This window comes from Hoplias malabaricus, chromosome X1, assembly GCF_029633855.1.
Source record: "Hoplias malabaricus isolate fHopMal1 chromosome X1, fHopMal1.hap1, whole genome shotgun sequence".
Classification (NCBI taxonomy): Eukaryota; Metazoa; Chordata; class Actinopteri; order Characiformes; family Erythrinidae; genus Hoplias; species Hoplias malabaricus.
In genome coordinates this window covers 18472544-18495293 of record NC_089818.1, presented here as the reverse complement: position 1 = coordinate 18495293, position 22750 = coordinate 18472544, and the positions used below count along the sequence as shown (strand labels likewise).

Here is a 22750-nt window from a genome sequence, read left to right as displayed (position 1 = left end):
GAAAAGAGAAGATGAGAAAGGAGGACAAGAAAAGAGGAACGAGATAAAAGATGAGTCTCAGTGGCACAGATTCGAGTCATGTTCATAATATTTTCAGTATTCTGGCATTATTCTCAGAAATATTCTCTCTGGTTTATGGAACTGTGTTAGTAACCATGTCTCATCCTGTTCAATTTGTTTAAATGACATTTCAGATTTTACTGATCATAATCAGTCTGAAGTTACAGTGCAATGGAAAGAAGGCCTCACTCTGCCTCTAATAAGGCCTCACAGTGATTAAATCTCCAGGCCTTCAGGCTTCGAAGGAAACCAGAGCCAGTAGATCTGTATCTGAAGTCCACTCATGCTCCTGATCATCTGCTGCAGTGCGGCATTACACACACAATCCCTCTTCTTAAACTCATTCATACATACATGAGAGCAGAGTGGGATTACTCTGCAGGGCACAGTGCCATACAGATGGTGCCCTGCTTTTAGTAATTCACCCTGTGACAGGAGACTGACAGGAAGTGGTCAATGAGTCCAACCCAGTGACATCTAGTGTACAGTAACTACTGTACTGTAAAGGATTACAGCTACAAATCTGAATAACAACTGTTATACTGTTTTGTAGCCACAGTTTGGTGCCTGATCTTTGCGTTATTGTAATTTTTTTTTTAAACTTGAGTGATAGCAATGTTTGTCAGCTTTAACTGAACACTGGAGCACAATTACATTATGTAACATTAATGATTATCATATAATATATAGACATTTCCACATTTTCCTAAATATTACCCACTGCATTTACGTGCGTGTTTATTTACTTAAACATACACCTGTGATTTATCCACTTTCTTTGTTCTGGTCTCTGGTTTGCTCTGGTGTCTCTATTCTGGGATCGTTATGGTGCTTTGTTTGAACAATGGTTTTACGTAATTTTTTAGAATATTTAAACATTGTTATGTTCAAGTTACAAAGTCTGAATAATTTTAATAACACATTTTTTGTTGATTGTTCATTGCTCTTTAAAGAGTTTAAATTGCACACTTACACCGTTATATAATCATTATATCAGTGGCATGAAATGTCAATCGCAATTGCAATCATTTTTGGAACAGTATATCAACCACAAAAATGATTATCGTGACAGGACTTTCACAGATTATGTAAGAGTACCTCTTATGTATGTAGCATCCGGTCAGGATTTTTTATCTGCTATCTGCTGACTGGTTAACGGATACATAACGAAGGGTACCAGTTCATTTTGAGCTCAATTTAAATGAATCTGCAGCAGAAAAACACTAACTGCTTTTTTTACACTAACCTGCTGTTAGAAATGCTGTTTTTGGTCCACTGTCTAAATACAGACATAAAATACGTATCAACTCATGTTTGTGGCCCCACACCGCTACAGAACCATGTATTCAAATGTAGCAGATTTAGTTGTGCATGGCGAATGCCAAGCAGTTCAGTGCCCAAAATGGTGACCCCCTGATGCTAGGCCTGATACAGTACTATAAAGCTTAAAACTGCTTTAAGTGCAATACCTCGGACAGTGCTGGATTCCTACACAGTACATAAAAATTCACCGAAGCATGTGGTTGTTCAAAATGTTCTGGAATTAGAGCCATCAGGGCATTTAACAGTGTATAGCAGTGTGTGGCATTGCGGATGTTTTGGCCTCAAAATGGGCTTTTTCTTTTCACACTTACGCCATCGTGAACCAGTGCCTTCCATGTGTGCTCCAGCTTCTTAATGAGTCTGAAAGAAAAACAGACACAAGTGCACTGAGCTCACTGAGCCACACAGAAATGCAGAGTCAGGATGGGGTGGTGTGATTTCTCACTTGAAGCTTTCTTTCACAGATTATGTAAGAGTGCCTCTTACACATGACATAACTCCAAACACCACAGGGCAGCTTACCAACGCCAAACCCACTCAGGCTAGATTAGGTCATATACGCACAAGGGAAAACCTGCAGCCTGGATAGAATTATATACACACACTGGTGTCATGGATTTCAGGGCTATCTAGATGATAGCTGAGACTAATTATGAGCTATGATATGTTTTATTATACAATATCAAATACAGTTTTATTTAGTATCATTGGCGGTCTAGATTAATTAGGGATTGTACTGTATTTTAACCACATATTTACAGGCTTTATATTTACATACAAAAATGCCATGTACTTGTTCAATTAATTCCAAATGTATATAATTCATACTTTCATAGGATTAATCTAAAATGTCAACACGCCTTTGTTATCATGAATATTCTGACAGATTAGTAAATGAGGGGTACTCTACCTGTAGGACTGTAGGATGTCTATGATACCGATAAAGAGCAAAAGTCTCTCTCCTTTCCCACTGACAGCTGGGATTCCCCCCATTCTAGCGAGACAGAGAGGGAGAGAGAGAGAGAGAGAGAGAGGAAGGGGTGAGCCCCGGCCCAAAAGGATTAGATATACACCCTTAAATACGCATTAATATGGGACATATTAATGGGTGTGTATGCTTTATTCTTCTCCCTTTTCAAATACACTTACACATGAGAGTGTGTGTCTGTGTAGGAGCGCACTCACGTGTCCTCAGTGTCAATGGAGTCTCCACAAGCCGCTCCTCCCTGGATGGACTCCATGGCTGTAGAGTAAAGTGCTCTCTGAGCGGGGGGCTTCTTCTCATCACTACTCTGACAGCCCTCCGTGTGCTGTTCTCGCTCTGCCTGATCCAGGTTATGGACCCCCAGCAACAAGCTGTAGTCCATGATCTTAAAGCTTTCCAATACCTATTTAGACACAAGACACACACAAAAAAGTCATTTAAAGGCCCCTGACAACATGCTATATACTTTGGGTATCGGACAGTAACACACGAGCACACTAACCAGGCAATCTCTCTGCAGCGTCTTGACCAGGGCGTTGTAAGTGTCCGTGTCGAGCAGCAGTCCGTCAGGCACGTCCTGCAGGAAGTCCAGGTCTTTAAAGGTGGGCTTGGTCTTCTCACGCTCTTTCTTAGATGCCCGGCGCTTGTAGGTGGAGCCCTTCAGGTCAAATTTCAGGTGCATGCGGACAACACGAGGCAGAATATTATTCATTACCAGAATCCGAATATTCTTCCCTCCCGACTGGATACAGTACAGACCGAAGAACTTGGGCAGCAATGTCCGAGGATTCTGATTCAGGTTCTGAGAGAAAAGAACAGAAGACATATTACTTAGACAATTAATGTAGAATGCAGAACCTCTTAACAATAAACAAATTTGAGGACACATTTAGATAAAAAACAATAATGAAAAAAAAGAAATATAAATAACATAAAATACATGGAATGCATTATAAATTCTGCTTTAAATATTCACAATCCTCAACAAGAGACAGTCATCATTCCACTTGGAAATAAAGCTGAGGTGAGCTTCTTTGAATATTCTATGCCACATTAAATAGTGCAGCAGCTACATTCAGGCCTAGGTACTTAGACTCTCGAAGGGAACTGCTACTTGGCAAAAATGTATCACGTCCCTATTTAGCATTTGTCTTTTTCTTCTCCCTCTCTCTCTCTCTCTCTCCTGTGTTGATACACACATCACACACTCTGTGGCCTTGTTAACATTTCTGGTTTAGGAGGCACCGTGTAATCATGGCCACATTGACATTTATCATAATGAAATGCTGGAAAACTTCCAGAATGGAAGTGTCTGGTGAATGCTAAAGTAGACTCTTAACTCTGATTCATTTACACCACCACCCACTCCACGGTGTTCACTTCACAACACTCTACACCCACTTAATTAGACCCTGTCTGGCCACTGTCTGATGAGCCCTGACCAGAAGACAAACAGCTGACTGTGGCCCAGTTAAAGGGCTTATAACACTGGCATTACTGTACAGCATGTTCTAATGCCCTGCGGCTCACACACATTAAATGATGGATTGTTCATGCTGCACCATTTTAATGTATGTGAAATATGGAAAGTAAATTCCTCGCATAAGAAACACTCAAGATGAACACTCTTTAACAGTCGGAAAGTGTATTTTCAGTCTGGTCATGTGAGTTTGATGCCACTAATACTCTGATTATATAAAGTATATTACTGACTACTGTTGATGTACGTTTTACAATGGCTGCATGGATGTAAACAATGGGAACACAAAGGTACATTTTTAATAAGCCAAAAATATTAAAGACAACATGCTATATTACATAACAATATGTCCTAACTAAAATCATGATAATCCCATTTGATATACCCACTATTACAGTTTGAAAAGACTGGTTGTAAGCGAAGTGTTATGATATTATATAGCCACCTTAATTTCACTATGTAACATGACGTTCAATAACACTGCATTTACCATGTAGTATCCAGGGAGCAGTTTCTGCAGAAACTCCGCTTCTTTGTGCTGGACGGTTTTGATGATGAACTCGTCATCTCTCGTGACATAGAAGATGGAACCACTCGCCCCAGGGTTTGAAAGCTCTATCAGGGGCTCATTACACAAAGAGTACTGCAGAGAGGAATACACACAGATTATGTCTAATTATTTTCCCTTCATGGCTTTGCTCATCATTATATCCTTCATTCTCCCAAATTAAACTCAACCTTGTGCTCAACCTTACAACAGGTTAAAATACAGACATAAGGCTTCTATTGGCTACAGTTTGAGAGGCTAAGGCCCCTTGAGTCCCTTTGGGGTTTGCTCCTCCTCCTGCAGCTAACTTTCCCAGTTAACTGCACCAAGGCTCCACCAACAGATTGATAACAATTATATACAGCTCTGAACATTACAGCTATAAATCTGTCCAGTGGAATAAAATGAGGAACAGGGTTCCTGATGGTTTCAGAGTTTAACACTGAAAGTATTTGTGTGGTAAATCCCCATCTGGCCCAGGTGCAGTGTGTGTAGGATTATAGCACAGGCGTGTGCTTACAGCCTAAGCACAGACCACACAGTCCCCTATCATAACAAACCCTTAAGTTAATCAAAACATTTCTAGAACAGTTCCATCCCCCCCTTACAGTGCTTTATCCCTATTTATATCTTACAGCTTCTAAAGTCATTACTATAGATCCATCCATTAAGAACACTTTCACTTCCATCAGCATGGCTCTGCGCTGTAAAAGCAATGGAAAAATCTGGCTATAAAGGCCTTGATCACTATTTATGGAGAACAGAATTGATTCTGAAGCAGTATTTATAAAACAATATCCCTGAGTGTTTGAATTCGATCCCTATTGTTGCATAATTGCCCTTCTTTGGCCCTCCCTTTCTCCCAAACACTCGTACTGCAAGCCAAATTGGGCTTTGTTAATAATATAACAGAACCAGGCATCACCTGCAAGTGTGTTGAACTGTCTAGTGCAGTTTTAGAAAAACCATTAGCTGACTTCATAGTGGTTTACTAAATAATAAGCCAGTGGCACAGGGGGAAAAGTGTTTCACTAGTGTACCACCATATGCATCGCTGCACAGTATTACATTATGCTTTTGTACACTTGATTTGACCTTGCGACTAATTACTCAAGACATCCCTCCATATTTCATCTTCAGTTAACCTCAATTTACCTCTGTCAGTGCTGTAATTCATCTATATATATATATATATATATATATATATATATATATATATATATATATATATATATATATATATATATATATATATATAGATGAATTATGAATATATATATATATATATATAATGCTTGTTAATTATTAAACCCTGAACCCTTTGCTTGGTTCTGAAATGGTCCTCTGCACAGTGAAAGTGTTCTTTAGATTGATGAAGAATGTGCTAGATTGTTCTATTTAGCACGTTTTAAAAAGGGTTCTGTATGGCACCAAAAATGGTTCTTCTGCTGCTTGACATTGTAACAATAGAAGAACCTTTGTTGGTGCAAAATAGAACCCTTTAGAACATTTCCATGAAGTCTGTCACAGTGCAAGGGACCTTTTAATCATGCAAAGTTGCAAAGAGCTCTTTAAGTGTTCATGGTTCCATATAGAACCATTTTCTTTACTAAAGAACCCTTAAAGAAGCATTGCTTTTAAGAGTATATTTAAGAATTAAGAGTAACTTTTAAGAATATATATATACTCTTAAACCACACACACACTCCACTGTAAAGATGGACTGTAATAATTATTAGCTTACATTAATGCTCGTTTTTAATAAGCTATTTTTATCAGATTATATACCTCTGGTGCTGCTGTTCTGGCAGTGGGGATTTCAGTTAAATTGATCTGGGATTTTAAATCTCTGGCCAAGATGAACTTTAGCCTAGAAAATCTAGATAATGAGACTAAAGTCTTTGTATTGTGGTCAGTGTATTTTATTTTTTAATTTTAAAGAAGCTGCAAGTCTGTTAAATGTTGGCACAGATGTTTAAGTAAAGAGGTTTTAAGTTCTCACTTTGTGCTTTCACTAGTCATTGCTCGCTAGCAGCTCAACAAAGAGAGTTAAGCTGATATGATTTATAAGAGAAAATGTTTTTACTTCATAATGTTTCTTAAATGTATTGAGTTCTATTTTTTCTGCTAGCAAAAAAGATAATAATATGAGGAGGAAATATACAAAGTCTTACTCCCTCACTAGGGCTGTAGAGCAATACCCGTACTACAGCAAAACAGAATGAGAATGTACTGAGAATGAGTTTTATATCAGGACTTAACTGAATTTCATCAGCCTACATTAACTAAAAAAGTTAAAAGATAATATCCCATGAAAGCAGACAGGAGCTTGTGGCTGTGACAGAATGTTTTCAACCAGTTATATTTTTCTCCCCACAGCAGAGCTGCCAGTTCTGTCTCTGAGCCACTGTCATCTGTACTTACTCTCAAAAGTTAATAAACATTAAAATAATGCACATACACACATGCAAATAAAGATCTGGCCTTAGTCTTGAATTTTTAAATGATGCATTCCTAACACACACAGACACATACTGAGGCTGACTCATTCTCTGAGTTTCTCTACACACGATACACCTTTTGCCAAATGAGCGACTCAGGCACCCTCTCTATGCCCAGATGGTGGGGCATAGAGAGGGTGGCCATCTTCCATCATTTCTTACACACACACACCAATCTGCTGTGCCTAAAGCAAATAGATTAGATTCCTTCAGAGTGCTAGTTTGGTATTCATTGGACACACCGTGTTATCAATGTGAAGTACAATGCCCCCTAGGGTGGCACAGTGGCACAACAGGTAGTGTCGCTGTCACACAGTTCCTGGAACCTGGGATTGTGGGTTTGAGCCCCACTCCGAGTGACTATCTGTGAGGAGTGTGGTGTGTTCTCTCTGTGTCTGCGTGGGTTTCCTCCGGGTGACTGTCTATGAGGAGTGTGGTTGTGTTCTCCCTGTGTCTGCGTGGGTTTCCTCCGGGTGACTGTCTGTGAGGAGTTGGTGTGTTCTCCCCGTGTCTGCGTGGGTTTCCTCCGGTGCTCCGGTTTCCTCCCACGGTGCAAAAACACATGTTGGTAGGAGGATAGGCGACTCAGAAGTGTCCATAGTGTGAGTGAATGTGTGAGTTGGTGTCACCCTGCTGAACAATGAACAATGCCCCCTGTGGATAATCTTGCTAAATGTGAATTAGCTACTGTGTGATTTCATTTATTCATTCAATGTCTGGAACCGCTTATCCTTATGGGTCCGGAGCCTACCTGGAATCACTGGGTGCAAGGCGGGAACACACACTGGAGGGGGCGCCAGTGCTTCAACGGGTGACACACACTCACACATTCACATCTAGGGACACTTTTGATTTGCCAATCCACCTACCAACGTGTGTTTTGGACTGTGGGAGAAAACCCATGCAGACATGGGGAGAACACACCAAACTCCTCATGGACAGTCACCTGGAGCGGGACTTGAACCCACAACCTTTAGGTCCCTGGAGCTGTGTAACTGCGACACTACCTGCTGCGCCACCTTGCCGCCCTGTGCGATTCCATAATGTCTTAAATTTCATAAACTTTATCAAACCACTGTGATGATATATTTATATCTCACCAGATAGTCATCAGGTCTGATTCCAAAGAGTTCTCTGAAGTAGCGGAAAGCCACAGGGGCATAGGTCTTAAATCTGAAGTCTGGGTAGTGGTGCGCTGGAGTCAGATTACTGCCCTCGCTGAGAGAGTGAAAGAGAGAGAGAGCGAGAGAGAGAGAGAGAATGAGTGTATTAGCAATTTAAAATTGGCTGTTCCAGGGGATCACATAAAAACATAGGTAACATTTCACTGGTTACATTTGAAACAACAGCACTCCTGCTCCTAAGTGCCTAACTAACACACACCCACACTCGCCCAAGAGCACACACCTCGGAAAGAAAATGCTCTCCACCACATAGAAGTCCTGCATGAGTACATCTCTCTCAGGCTTGGAGCTCAGGTTGCCCACTGTGTAGCCGATGCCCAGCTGGATGGCACCTTTCAGTGCAGAGGAGGTTGTCTAGGGGTCAAACACAAACAGATGAGTCAAACGTGTGTTGTCTTTAAACACGGCAACAAATTCAGCGACTGTGTTTCACATCAAATACTTGCATTGTGCACTGGACTCTGTTTGTAATGGAACGTCTAAAAAACATGCACCATTAGTTTATTGTTAATAAATGGATACAAGTTACAACCAATGAAAACCTAATTGTGGGACTGTTTGCCCTGTGGTGAATAAATGCTTCCAAAACCAATAACGTTTTTCCAAAGCTCATTTTTCTCATGAATGATTCTAGCCACAAGGTAATATGTTAACCCCAACCACAAATGTTAATCACACTACTCTAAGTTGTACTGATACTTCCATCATTTTTATTTCTGGGCAAAAATACAATGTTCAGTTTGAGATGCTGCTACTCTATAAACCTCCAGACACTAGATGGTGAAGTACATAATGCACAGTATCAGAAGATAGAGCCACAGTACTGAGGCACAGCACAACATCAGTGCTTCCACTGTCTGCCACATTAATGATAAAGACACATGAAAGCATGCTTTTCTGGAAGTGGTTAAAAAAGAGAGGGGGGGACGGGACGGGAAGGGAAAAGAGGGCTAAATATAGAGACATTAGGCCTTATGGGTACCATTCTTTGTGCATGTGTGGGAGGCTGTACCTTTTTGTAGGTGGTCTCCCCTGATGCATCCACTCTCCGGTGGCCGATTTTCTTCTCAGGCCCAAAACCTAGGTGACAGGATGAGGATGGCATCTAGAGAAACAGAAAGAGGGAAAGAGCGAATGAAAGAGACATTTTTCAGATTCCATTTTGCAAAAAGTAAAAAAAAAATGTAGAAATATGTAAACGGGAGACAATTATGTATATGTAAATATTAATGAGGTTATTGTGCATATATATATACACACACACACAGGAGGTCCTCGGGTTACGTCAGTCCCGAGTTACGATGTTTTGTGGTTACGACACATCTCCCATTTACTGTATAAAGCCTTGTTTCGACTTAAGTGGTTTTGCGTCGTAAACGTCGTAACGTGAATTTTGTGTTTGGTGTGCGCGGCGGAAGAATACACGGTTACGCGGCTCGGGACCGAGGAGGATAGGTGTCAGGATAGGATCCTAAGTCCTTACAGTATGTTATTTACGTACAGTATGTACGTATGTTCCGACTTACACCGAAAATCAGTTTACGATGCAACATAGAAACGGATCAAGGTCGTAAGTCGAGGACCCCCTGTATATATATATATATATATATATATATATATATATATATGTATGTGTGTGTGTGTGTGTGTGTGTGTGTCATGCATATAGGAAGTTTTTTATAGGAATATTTACACTGTCACTGACAGGTCATTGAGCTTAGAGTGAAAAACTCTGTACTATAGGTAAAACCAATAAAGATATATTCTCATTAACTCACCTCGGTTATGTAAGCCTTCTTAGCTGCAGTGTCTGAACAAAACAAAGAAAAAACAAACCATTAATTCTGAGGCCACATGTTATAAAACTCATTTTTACGCTTAATGTATACCGTTTAACTCTTACACAATTACAGTTTTCCTCTGAAACGATGACTGTAATTCTGCATCAGGAGAACACAATAGACCTAAATGATCAAAATTAAAAACATTCTTAAATAATCCCATGGTTTATTGTACGTCTGGTATTTTGTAACCACACCACCTCCACACAACTGAAGTCACTCCCCTATATTTTTGAGCAAATTCCTCTACCTCAGAGCCACTGTACTTCACTGTGCTGTATTATGGGCAGCTGCATGAAGTCATTACGTAAACAAGTCAGAACATCACCATTATCACGGTATTGATTTTTTTATCATTTAAAAAAATAATGACGATATTATCGCGAACGATATGATATGGCACACCCCTAGTGTGTGTGACTGAAAGACACATCAAGGACACTGACACTTTTATTACGACATGTCCTCCTAATATTTTAAACACAAACAGAAACACAAACTGCAGTCAATTAAGAAAAATATTTTTTAAATGGAGATACAAAGATTAATTTTCATATTCACTGGAATGCAATATTTAACTGTGACATGTTCAACATTTTAATGCACAAGAAAACATATCTTCTTGGATTGAAGAAATGCTTATTCTGTAAAAACGTTTGTGTGTGTGTGTGTGTGTGTGTGTGTGTGTGTGTGTGTGTGTGTGTGTGAGAGAGAGAGAGAGAGTGTATTTTCAGCCTCAGTCCTCTCATGGATGAACATGTGCTTGAAAAAAGAGGCTGACAGACAAAAAGAGAAGCTAAATCACATCTGCTTCAGCTGCCTGCCTGAGAAAGAGAGATTTGGAATATGCTGAGCAAACCATAAACCCCACACATACACACACACACACACACACACTTAAACCTGCCCAGAGACACAGAAATAGTCCTCCAAACCAAATATAACTTCTCGAAAAAATCTAGATGGCTACAAACTGTCTACATTATCACATCAAATCGAGCTGCAAAATACATCATTAGTAAATCAATACTGTGACAATGGCCCCTAAAATTCAGATTTTAAAATGCAGTGTGCATTTAGAGAGGCCTCTAAGATCCTATCTGTTTTTACAGTATCTTGAAAGTTCCAGATTCAATTCTATGGGTGTCTTGATTAATACCAGCTAAAATACGCATATTATCAACCAAATCGAAATTATTCTCCTCAAAATAATGCAAGGTCAAACACAGGTTACACTATTCTTAAGGTTAGACGATATGGTTAATATTTATATCACGATATGTTTCTTAATTTCGGTCAATAAAATATAATTCCGATATCGATGTGAAAAATATAAAAGCCACAGAAAAACTGCCAAGGAAAAACAAGAAACATGACATCACCATCAAACATAAACCTCTTGGCTTTGTTAATATTAATTTTAATATCATTTTAAAAAATATTCAACTCACAACAGTGCCCTGTAATGAAATGTAAGATGATGTAAATAATGTGTCAGAAATATTGAAAATGTGTTTAAAAATCATATCGCCGATATTGAAACATTTTATATTGCGATATATATTGATATTGATTTATTGTCCAGGCCTAACTATTCTTCTAAAGATTTAAAGGCATCAAAATCAAAATTGGTCAACCTTCACTCCACATCTATGGATTTATGATCTGGTTTTAATTGAGTACAATATTATGCAAGGCTCTGAGTGGCATCCTCAGAATCTTTGATTCAACCAGTGTGTGTCAGATACATTAATTCTCCTCACATACAGTTAAAAACCATGACTAATGAGTAGCGGGAGATCAGACTCTGTCAGGAAGAACAGATGGAGGCGAGGGAAAACGTGGAGAACATGAAAAGCATTTGATACTACAATAAAAAAGCAGCTCAGTTTAGTGAGAGCAGTCCAAAGGCCTGGGCACGTAGCGCGAGGCTAACACGTTCTCTTTAAACTACACATATCCAAAGAATAATCGACTGGAAGGGAGGGTTTGTTATTAAGCCTAGAGCTCGTGTTATCAACCCTGCCAAGATGATAAGCTGCGGGCACACTGCTAAAGGCCTAGTCTACATCGTTCTTTTTTATCTGGATCCTTTACAGACTTACTGCAGAAAACCCAGTGGAAAGACTGGCTGTGTTACACCGTCCAAAATTTAAATATCAATAAAACAAAGAAAACTTAATTATTATTATTAGTCTAACTCAAGCCTGGCCATTTTGAACAATAACCATGACCCTGAACTGTATAACCGCTTACAATGAATGAAAGAATACAATCATCAGAGAAGTTAATGCACAATTATTTTCCAAAGTCACTGAAAAGGACAGCATAAAGGGAGACAGCTATGCACATGGAAGCAATGCTAATAAATATGCTTACGTTCTTAGACTACACTTTTATTTTATTCACCTAGCACTGCTCTATTCTCTCAGGAATAATGTATCGGCTAAATAGGTGTATATCTGAAACTACGGATACTGGAAGCCAGTGCTAGCATTTCTCCTGCGGTGTAGCTCTCAGTGTGTGAAGTGGGAGAAGAGGGTTGCATTGACAATCCAACACAATGGGCAGCAGTTTGAACACATTTTATAAGTGGTCAGAAGCTTGTAAATAACTCATGAAAGAATAAAGTTACTTTAAAACCATTGTTTTTCTCGTGAAATTCCCAATAAGCCTGATGTGTCACATGACCCTCTTCCCATTGAAAAATCAAAAGTTGAATCCAAAATGGCCGCCATGGTCACCACCATCTTGAAAAGCTCCCCCCCTCCCTTCCATATACTAATGTGCCACAAACAGGAAGTTAATATCACCAACCATTCCAGTTTTATTAAGGTGTATCCATATAAATGGCACTCCCTGTAGTAGCCTTACTTTATTTATTCATGTCCGATCTACTTAAAATATATAATTTAACATACAGCTTATAACAGATCATTGCAAAAAATATTACATTATTGGTCATTTTAATTAATACTCACCATATCAAGATTTCAGATATAATTTATCTTAATCATCTATAGTTTCTATAGTAGTGCATCCTTATCTAAATCATCAGCCTCATCCATGGCTCTTGAATCTTCTTTGGTTTACTGTAGCATCGATAAACTAAATGTGCCACGTGTAAAAGCCCATTGTCCTCTTTTGTTCTTTTTTTGTGTGTGAAATGTGTCCAGGGAATACACACCACTCAGAGCTCTGAGACGTTCTAGTTAAGAGTCTACTCAGAGAAATCCCACAGGGACTTATGAGTCTAGTTTATGACTCAGAGTGTGCTACAGTGAAGTGTTATTAAGGGTCAAAGTCTACAGACAGAGCAAAATACTTCTTGGCATAAATAAAATATATGAATATCCCACCACACCAGGGCTCCTTCCCAGAGGAACATACTTTTTATGATATCACAGACTGTATAAAGAAACCAACAACTCAGTGACCTCAGGGCTAGTTAGTAAGGCACAACTGAGAAATCGTTTGTCATTAAACTCAACCCCCAGTTTACTGTTACTGTTAAAGAAGAAAACGGCCAAGAAACATTAGCTTGTACGCTAATGTACGCTAAGGTGCAGTAACGCAAAAACACTTATATAAAGAGAACTGATGAAATAAACAGAAAGTAAACATTTTTAGCACAGTTAAACTAAAATGGTGTTTGGCTGTTTTTGCTTTATAAATATATAGTGGACTAAATAACGGGTTATAAGGGTTTTTAGCTTCTTAAAATTAACTGGTATCAGTTGTAAAAATTTGAAAGAGAGAAAGGCCTAAATTGGTGATGGCTGCTATTAGGTCAACCCTCAGCATCACAGTCAGCAAAAGCCCCCTGTGTAGAGATTTAAAAATGACCCCACTTACACAGGCACACACACAACTATGGACACAGACACACGTGCCGTGGATGCCTGCATGCTGTGGCTAGCCTACTTCTTTTAAAAACGGGTTTACGGTCCACTGCGAAGTCTATTGCAGGACATTTGTGGTTATTTTGGGAATATTCTTCAGAGACTTCTGCTGCTCTAGATTTGAGGCATGACTCACTTTCAAAAAGCAAATGGCAAAAATCGAAATCTAGGCTAAGTGAGTCCAAATGTAGGCATTTTATTAGTGTTAGCATTAACATTTATGACTGCTCGAGGCATTAGAGAAAGAATTAAAAAATATTTCAGAACTTTCACTGGCAGTAATGTTGGTGACTGTGTTGAAAACAATGGCTGCGATGACTGAACAAAGCTTTGCTTTTCAGTCAATGCTGGCTTTGACAGGTGAAGCTTTTTTTCAAAGGCGAGACAAAGGAGTGTGTCCCTGTCAAGCAATAATGAGTTATCCTATAACAACACAGCTGTCAAGCATTGAAATTCTGCCCTTTTGTGGAAAATAATTCATGTACTCCATTTTTGCACCTCTCTCTCCCTCTCTCTAATAAAATCAGCTGCCCACATACAGGCTAAACAACTCATGCCCAGTTAGATTTGTGTTTTGTTTTTTTTACCTCTACAGTGTAATTCATATTTACAGCACTGTACTGAAATCAATGAGGCAGGGAGGTTTTACATGGTGCAATTTCTGCAGTGCTGGGCCCAGAGTAACAATGATATAGGCTCTGTTCTCCATAATAGCTAATAATAACAGTGAATCATCACAATGATTTTAAAGATAATGTTAAGTTACAAATATTACATAGTATTCCTTTAATTACAAAAATATTGATTTATTTATTGTCTGTAATTGCTTATCTGGTTCAGGGTCGCAGTGGGTCTAGAGTCCAGAATCAATGGGCGCAAGGTGGGAACACACCCTGGAGTAGTCGCCAGTCCTTCGCAGGGTGACACACACTCGCACATTCACTAATGCAAACTTTTATAAACATTTTATACTCGTTTGGCTACTAAAGCCACCCACTGATGCAACGAAGACTGGACCTTCCTTAATGTGTGTTGTACTGTATCTTTTACTCCAGATTCTCTGAAGCTTGATGAAATTATGAGCTGTACAGTTTCAAATACCTCATATTTCTGCAACTACTTATTGCACTTAAAGTCTTTTATTTGCTGGTGCATTGTTTGGTAAAAAGTCTCAACCAATTTCCTGCGCTAGGCCTTTTTCATATGCTGCTTTTATATACAAGCATGATTATATCATGTGTTCAAAGATAATTCGAGTCCCTTCCAGCTTAGACATCCAGACATTTCAGAATGTGTGTACATTTTCCAAAACCAGTGAAGCTGAAAAGGTAAAACTGATTTTGTAGAAAATAATTGCTTTATGTGTTTACTTACTTCTTCACTGTGCCATCATTTTGAAACTGGGTTTGTATCTGCAGTCACACTATCACCATTGCCATCTATTAACACCATGAAGAGGACAGTACCACAGCACTGAGTGGAAAGGTTTAAAAAAGAGATATACTGACGTATGAGAGTAAATCAGTAAGCTCTTTTTTGGCCGACTGGCTTTGGCCATGAATGTTTTAGAAACAAGGTCGGAGTATTAATACGCAGCAACTGTCATGTCTGAGTCAACAGGCATTATTTATTGAATTATAAAACAAAGTGGGACACTTTTATATCAGTTTATCTAAATAAGATAATAGAAATGTACAGTTTGAGTTCTCCTTCAAACGTTTAAAGCTGTCCAAAGTGGTTATGTTAGCAGCAGTTTGAAAGAAAGTAGTGCTGTCTTCACTAGCTTTCATACTTCTGGCTTGGTATCATCATGTGACCTGGGAACTCCCGAGCTCCTGAGTAACGATGATAAAATGGAGGGAGAAAAAAGCAATAAATGAATAAAGAATTTTTGATCAGTTTTCATTGTATTGCTTTATTATACCTGCTAACATCACACAGACGCTATTCTTACTGTATTTTTACTTTTGTTGAGAACTCCCGAGGAGAAGGGTCATGACAGAACAAGTGATCAATTATAGGGTTGTGATTAAGGCCTGGGAGGAACTTGGGAAAGCCTGATCCTAGATTAGCTCTCTGAGCGTGAAGTGACCTGAGGTGAAAACTAACCCAGCTCTGTTCATATAATAAACACAATTCACACATTTCTAAAATAATACTCATATATTTAGAGGATCACTGCCATCCAACTCCCCCAAAACAACAGATTAATAACGGCTCCTAGTGCCACCGTTCTGTATAAGAAGCAACATCTCACAATTGGCAACAAACAAAGTGATTATGTTGGAATCCTCCAGAAGCTCTGATTGGTTGCACAACCTCATATTGTCTCTTTTCTACCTTAGCAACAGATGGAGAATCCTAATATAGCTCGCCATGACTTTATTCATTAGAAATAAAGCAACAGCGCTTCTTGTAGATCAGGCACAAACTGTCTGCTCACATTAGGGTCAGAGCAAAACGCCCTCTGGTCTGCAGACCACCTCCCTGCTAAACACAGAAAGGATGTAAACAGAACTCAGCCAGAGACGCCCTGACCTCAACCAACCCAACCTGAGATTTACATTAGAATCCAATGCACTGAGCTGATCAGCCAAGCAGGAAGAGTACAGACAATGATGTTCTGTCTGAAAGCAGTGTAAAGGCCATACAACATGTCATCTGTTAACTTGTGTGACAATATTATTGTGCAAAGGGCTGTAATATGCAAATTAACCCTCTACCTAACTACAATTTTTACTGTGCACCACGACTATCCTGACCGAGTTTGAGAAGGAAGGGCGCCACACCCTGGAGGGGGCACCAGTCCATTACAGGGCGAAACACACTCACACATTCACTCACACACTCATACCTATGGACACTTTTGAGTCGCCAATCCACCTACCAATGTGCGTGGGTGGAAAGCAGAGCACTCTGAAGAAAACCACACAGACACAGGGAGAACACACCAAACTCTTCACAATAGTCACCCGGAGCGGTGCTCAAACCCACAACCCCAGGACCCTGGAGATGTTTCACAGTGACACTACCTGCAGCACAGCCTTGTGGACCAGGTATTGAAACGCATAAATATAATTCATTTTAGTGAATCACTGATTGCGCCCATGCTGTGCAGATCCAGTTCATGTTGTAATTCACAGTGAAGAAGCAGGGCCATTGCTGAACATCTGGAGGTTAATAAGTGACTTTGTACCCGGGGCCCCCCACCCACCATTTTCTTTTATATACAGGAACAGATCCCAATTTAATACTCAAGTAATATAGACTTTAAATTACCCTAACCCTAGCAGAAATATGTAACCTTCAAATGAGAAAATGAGGCCATTACTACCAGCAGACAGACCTTCATCAAAAATCACTGAGAAATTTACACTACGACCAACAGCTCATTGGAACAAGAGCAGACCTGTATTTCACAGTTTTGCTGCATTGCTTTTTTAAAAATTACTTGAAAATGACAACTGAGCATAAAATGTAAATGTAATTACAGTATTATAAATTAATATATTCATTATAAATTATTATTTCAACTGATGAAAAATGTCCAAAAATCTTACTGATTTACAATACATTATAGGAATGTTACCATCTTTGTTATACATGATACATTTCATTCTCACATTCACAATATTCTTCTTTAGAATGGTTTTGCATCAAACAAACCATTACAACAAACTTCAGATAAACAAAATAATAATAAAAAAATACTTACACAAGAACTGTCAAGAATGATCTAGAAAGTTCACATAATTTCAGATTCCATAAGCCCCTTCAGAAATAACTCCTAACAGAGTTATATATCCATTTAGAGAAGTATGAGTCAACCAGCTATCCAGCACAAACCACACATCAAAATGTTAAAAAGAAAGAAATACACACCTCAGAGGACATACAGAACTCCCTGACTGACGTGGGGCTTTGCGAACCTCTTTTCTATTTGCGACCAGATCAGGACACACAGGGTAAACCTCAATAGGATTGAGGAACGGGACGCTAATCTGATGCCACCGGCCTATTCACACGATCGCTGCTCTGAGGTTCCAGCCAATCAGAAGCTGAGATTAGGCTTGAAGCTACGCCCCCACCTGGCCTGGCCAGGACCAGAGAGACAACATGCCAAGGACAGGGGCAGAGGAGAAATGCTGCACCGGGCCAAAAGCTACTTATCCATTTCAGTCTCAAGGACTGACAACCCTGGCATTTTTACCTCTGGCAAAAAAAAGAGAGATAAACACATTTCTTTTAACAAAAACAATTTTTCAGTGACAAAACTGACATAATCCATCAACTCAACTCCAACCTGGTGCATTTAGATGGTGATTGCTGTTTGATTTTGCATTAATCAATCATCAGTCTGTCCCAAGCTATGCAAACCATGTAGAAATGACACATACTGCCTCTTCCAGAGCTGGGCAATATGACAAGGAGCTGACAATATTAAGTCTGAAATAACTGTTTTTATTTAATGTGGGCACATTTTTATCCAATATTTTCTTCCAAAATTAGAGATATGATTATGGAGTTAGTTCACTTAGCTGCAGTAACTGCCTCAACACTTTTGGGAAGGCTTTCCACTAGATGTTAAATTGTTGTGGGGATCTGATGGCTTTCAGACATGGCATCAGCAAAGTCACATGTTGGTAAGGTCAAGCTACATCTAATGGTGACCTTAAGCTCATGAGCATCAGCTCCAAAGCATTCCGTTTTGCTTCCTGCCTTTTTATGGAAATTAAACATGTTTTACATGTGTATATGTTTGTACACAACTGAATATAAAATTCTTAACCATAAGAAGTGTCAACAAATTTTGGACATATAACATATATATGATCTATTGGACACCAATGTGAAAAGGCATCTTGCTGTTATTTCAGTGAATATTATATCACCACAGAAAAGAAGGTCTTTCTAATGGAAGCAGAATGAGACTGTCTGTGTCTCCTGTGTCTCTGTCCTGCTCTTGTTGGTGTAATCCTCAATGTCAGAGACGCTGGAGGCCTGGCTTCTACTGCGCAATGGCAGGATTAGGGTCAGGCCAAAACAACAACACACAGGTACAGCAGAGCCTCCCTCACACTCCATCACCTTGATCAGAACACACAAACCAACCAGCCACAACTAACACACTATTAGCCCACATGCTGCTCTTCAGCAGTGATATAGCAGTAGGACTGACGTTAAGGGTGGGCGAAAACAAATATTCCAGTACATATGGGTGGACAATATAGCAAAAAGCTTTTACATTTGGTGTTTGAATCTTTAAAAAATCTAAAGTTAAACTAGCAGGGAGCCCCCAGTATGCACTGCAGCTCCCTTGTTCACAGTTTTGGGTTTATTTGGGAGTGTTATCTTGTGTTTAGGGGTTTTTCATGATGGGGAGGGAATTTTCGGTGTGTTATGGGTTTTTCTTTGTGTATATGTGGTATATGACTATTAACGTGGGCAGAGCAGTATCCACCCTCAGTGAGACTGTGGTGGTAGATAACTTCCCACTGTCATACAGTTAGCCCAAGCACTTCTTGTTCACTTTCTGCACTGGCCATGGATCTCTATTTTTCTTTATTTCTTTAAATATTAACATTGCTATATTTTGTGGATTAATATGTGTCTCTCATTTATAGAATCCTGTTGTTATATAACATAAATAACAATCCAGGGCCATTCCTAGCTGGCAAGTGAATAGATTTTCCTATAAAGACATTTCAACTGTAACCTGGTAAATTTTTACAGGGTCTTTTCTATTTTTTAGCATTTTGTTCAGCTTAACAGAAGTGCAGATATCCACACTAAACTCAGAAAAGTATACTGTAATGTCATGGTAGTGATAATAACAGAAGCACAACATTGCTCACTTCTAGCTGGTAAAAAGACACACTTAATTAGCCTCCTGTAACAGATGTGACATTAGCAATATATGGTTAGCTGTCTTTCTTACATACTCTTAAACTGTAAAATTACTGTAAAGAAAAAAAATAATAGCTGTTACATTTTTCAGCCTAAAAATCCCTGAAATCAAGTGGTGAGGACAATAATTATAGGTGTTCAAATTGTCCACAGTGACAAACATAACTGTCAAAATACCAGTAATGCTAAATGGTGCTAGCGTTAGCCTCTGGAAAAAATAGTCCTGCTCTTCTCTTTAATAATGGAGCAGGGTAAGTGCGGTGGGTAGAATTTTAAGGAAGGTTACACGTGAGTGCAATTACATTTATGACAAAAACAAACCACCACCACCGTGCCCCCACACACCCACACCCACACACTCAAACAGGCTCATGAAAAAAAAAAGCTCTGTCTGATGTATTTAGCACAGTGGCACAGGCTGTTCAAATAAAGTTCAGTCCACTCTAGCCTCATTTTCTAAATCCTCATACAGCATCTAGTCTAAAGTGTTCCGATTGCTGAAGTCTTGCTGCAGCAAATGTGGACAAACTAGCATTTAATGGCCTTAACTTCAGAACCAAATTATTGATGAGTAGGGGCTACAAATATATAAGCCTATTCAGCCACCAGCAGATTAACAGCCAATAAAAATGGAGCTTATTTACATAATAAGAGTGTAAAGACATAGCAGTAACCTGTTAAATTGTAAGGGGCAGGAGAGGTGGTAAAATGAGCATGTAAAAAGGAATGACCTAAGGGGAAATAAAATAAAAATAATAGATGAGCATTTCACCTCTAAATATATTTCAATATTAAATAAAGCATTTAAAAGTGTGTTCAAAAATGGAAATTCAGAAGCTGGGGTCCTAGTATACTGCAGTACATTTGATCAAACATAATGAAATGCAATGCTGAATTAATATAATGAAAGTGTTCTTATCAGCCCAGATGTTAAAATACATTCCACCTGAGTAGTTAAGCATAGGCCAAATTGAATTCAACTCACGTGTCTTCACTCCCAGATTAAAGACAAGCTCCCTGTTCTAAACTGTGTACATTTTCAGTCACAAGTCAGATGGCCTGTCTCGACCCAGCAGATAAAACATTTAATCACAGCATTCTCGGGTTACGGCGTGAAATCAAACTGGGCTGAACGGAGCGACGCTAAGAGTAAACAAAATGGAAAGCCGCCAACATGAAACCAATATCATTCCAACCTACTGAACACTTGTTATCACAGCTTCATCAACACACATGAAACTGTCAAATATTCCTATCAGTTACATTCTGTGATGGAGCACCCAGAGCGCTGGTGCGAGAGCAATATAAAGCCAGAGCCTGTGAATCAGATTATTCTTCTCCACCATTTCTAAAACTTCTACCCTCAGTTGACACGTCATTGCTGTCTGTGAAGAGAATATAATTAGAGGATTTGACAAAGCTATGACTGCATTATGACACAAGGCCTGAAACAGCACATGTGGATAATTGGCAGGCTCAACAACACAAGAAATGCAGCTGCCCATTTGGAAGAACTGAAATACAATTTAACATGATCTGATGTAGTCAAAACAACCATGGTGCTTAGAGCCCAGTGTTGGATTTGCATACATACGCTAAATATGAACTTCAGTGTCATGCATATTTAACATACCTTAAATACGTTTAAGGTAATGAGAAAATTGTGTACATTTTTTTCTATTGTATGCAAATTCTTCCCTTATTTCCAGCATTTTCCCAGCTATCCACATGCCATGAAGGAGTTGGTAGCAAAGTGTCACTCCTCGGAAGCTAGTCACTGCTGCTACCACAATGTCAGAGGACATTTCAATATGATTGGAGGAGAACATTAACAGTCAATTCTGTTAATTTAGCCAACATATGACTTTTCATTGCTTCAAGCATGACTGCTAAGGACGGTAATGCGCTGCAGCATGACAGGATACTGTTAGGATATGCTTGTAGCATCAAATGTGGAGTGTGGAAGAGACAAAGAGGATCAGTCATATCTCACTGGGTTTGAATATGTGTGCATTAAAACAGGATAAGGGCCAGATTTTAGCAGCTCAAGTGCTACGACGGGAGCCAAAACTGATTGAGCTTAAGGGCAGGTTGACTTTTACACATCCAGTGTTTACATTTCAAACCTACAACAATATCCACGCGCAACACAAACAGGCACAGAAGGGGTGGGTGATAACTTCAATCAATCACAGTATCCTGCACTATGCTTAAGAATATGAAATAATATAATAATTTATTCAAGTATATTAAAAATATTATCATTAAAGAATTGTATTTAGAACTACAACAATGAAAAAATGTTTTTTGTGAAAAATGTGTGAAGTATTTATGATTACTGTCACAACAAATATATAACCTCTGGAAATAAATACATATTTTGGTATTTTTGTCGGCATTTATATAAAAAGATAAATACAGGGGTTGGACATTGAAAGTGAAACACCTAGTTTTAGACCACAGTAATTTATTAGTATGGTGTAGGGCCTCCTTTTGTGGCCAATACAGCATCATATAAAAGTCCTGCACAGTGGTCAGAGGAATTTGAAGCCATTCTTCTTGCAGGAGAGTGGCCAGGTCACTACGTGATGCTGGTGGAGGAAAACGTTTCCTGACTCGCTCCTCCAAAACACCCCAAAGTGGCTCAATAATATTTAGATCTGGTGACTGTGCAGGCCATGGGAGATGTTCAACTTTCATGTTCATCAAACCAGTCTTTCACCAGTCTTGCTGTGTGTATTGGTGCATTGTCGTCCTGATACACGGCACCGCCTTCAGGACACAATGTTTGAACCATTGGATGGACATGGTCCTCCAGAATGGTTCGGTAGTCCATGGCAGTGACGAGCCCATCTAGCACAAGTATTGGGCCAAGGGAATGCCATGATATGGCCGCCCAAACCATCACTGATCCACCCCCATGCTTCACTCTGGGCATGCAACAGTCTGGATGGTACACTTCTTTGGGGCGTCTCCACACTGTAACTCTCCCGGATGTGGGGAAAACAGTAAAGGTGGAC

General features: G+C 39.3%; 1 protein-coding gene across 1 annotated transcript in view; it reads right to left on the bottom strand.

The window, feature by feature from the left end:
* The window catches only part of LOC136675705 (phosphatidylinositol 4-phosphate 5-kinase type-1 gamma-like), a 47371-nt gene that overhangs the window by 12813 nt on the left and 11808 nt on the right, over positions 1-22750 (bottom strand). Inside the window, exons 2-10 of the mRNA XM_066652414.1 lie at positions 9859-9890; positions 9093-9185; positions 8304-8434; positions 7997-8114; positions 4339-4491; positions 2871-3170; positions 2569-2771; positions 2294-2377; positions 1695-1743 (exon numbers count right to left, since the gene is read on the bottom strand). Of these exons, the coding sequence (XP_066508511.1) occupies positions 1695-1743; positions 2294-2377; positions 2569-2771; positions 2871-3170; positions 4339-4491; positions 7997-8114; positions 8304-8434; positions 9093-9185; positions 9859-9890 (1163 nt within the window). The remainder of the gene's footprint in view (positions 1-1694; positions 1744-2293; positions 2378-2568; positions 2772-2870; positions 3171-4338; positions 4492-7996; positions 8115-8303; positions 8435-9092; positions 9186-9858; positions 9891-22750) is intronic.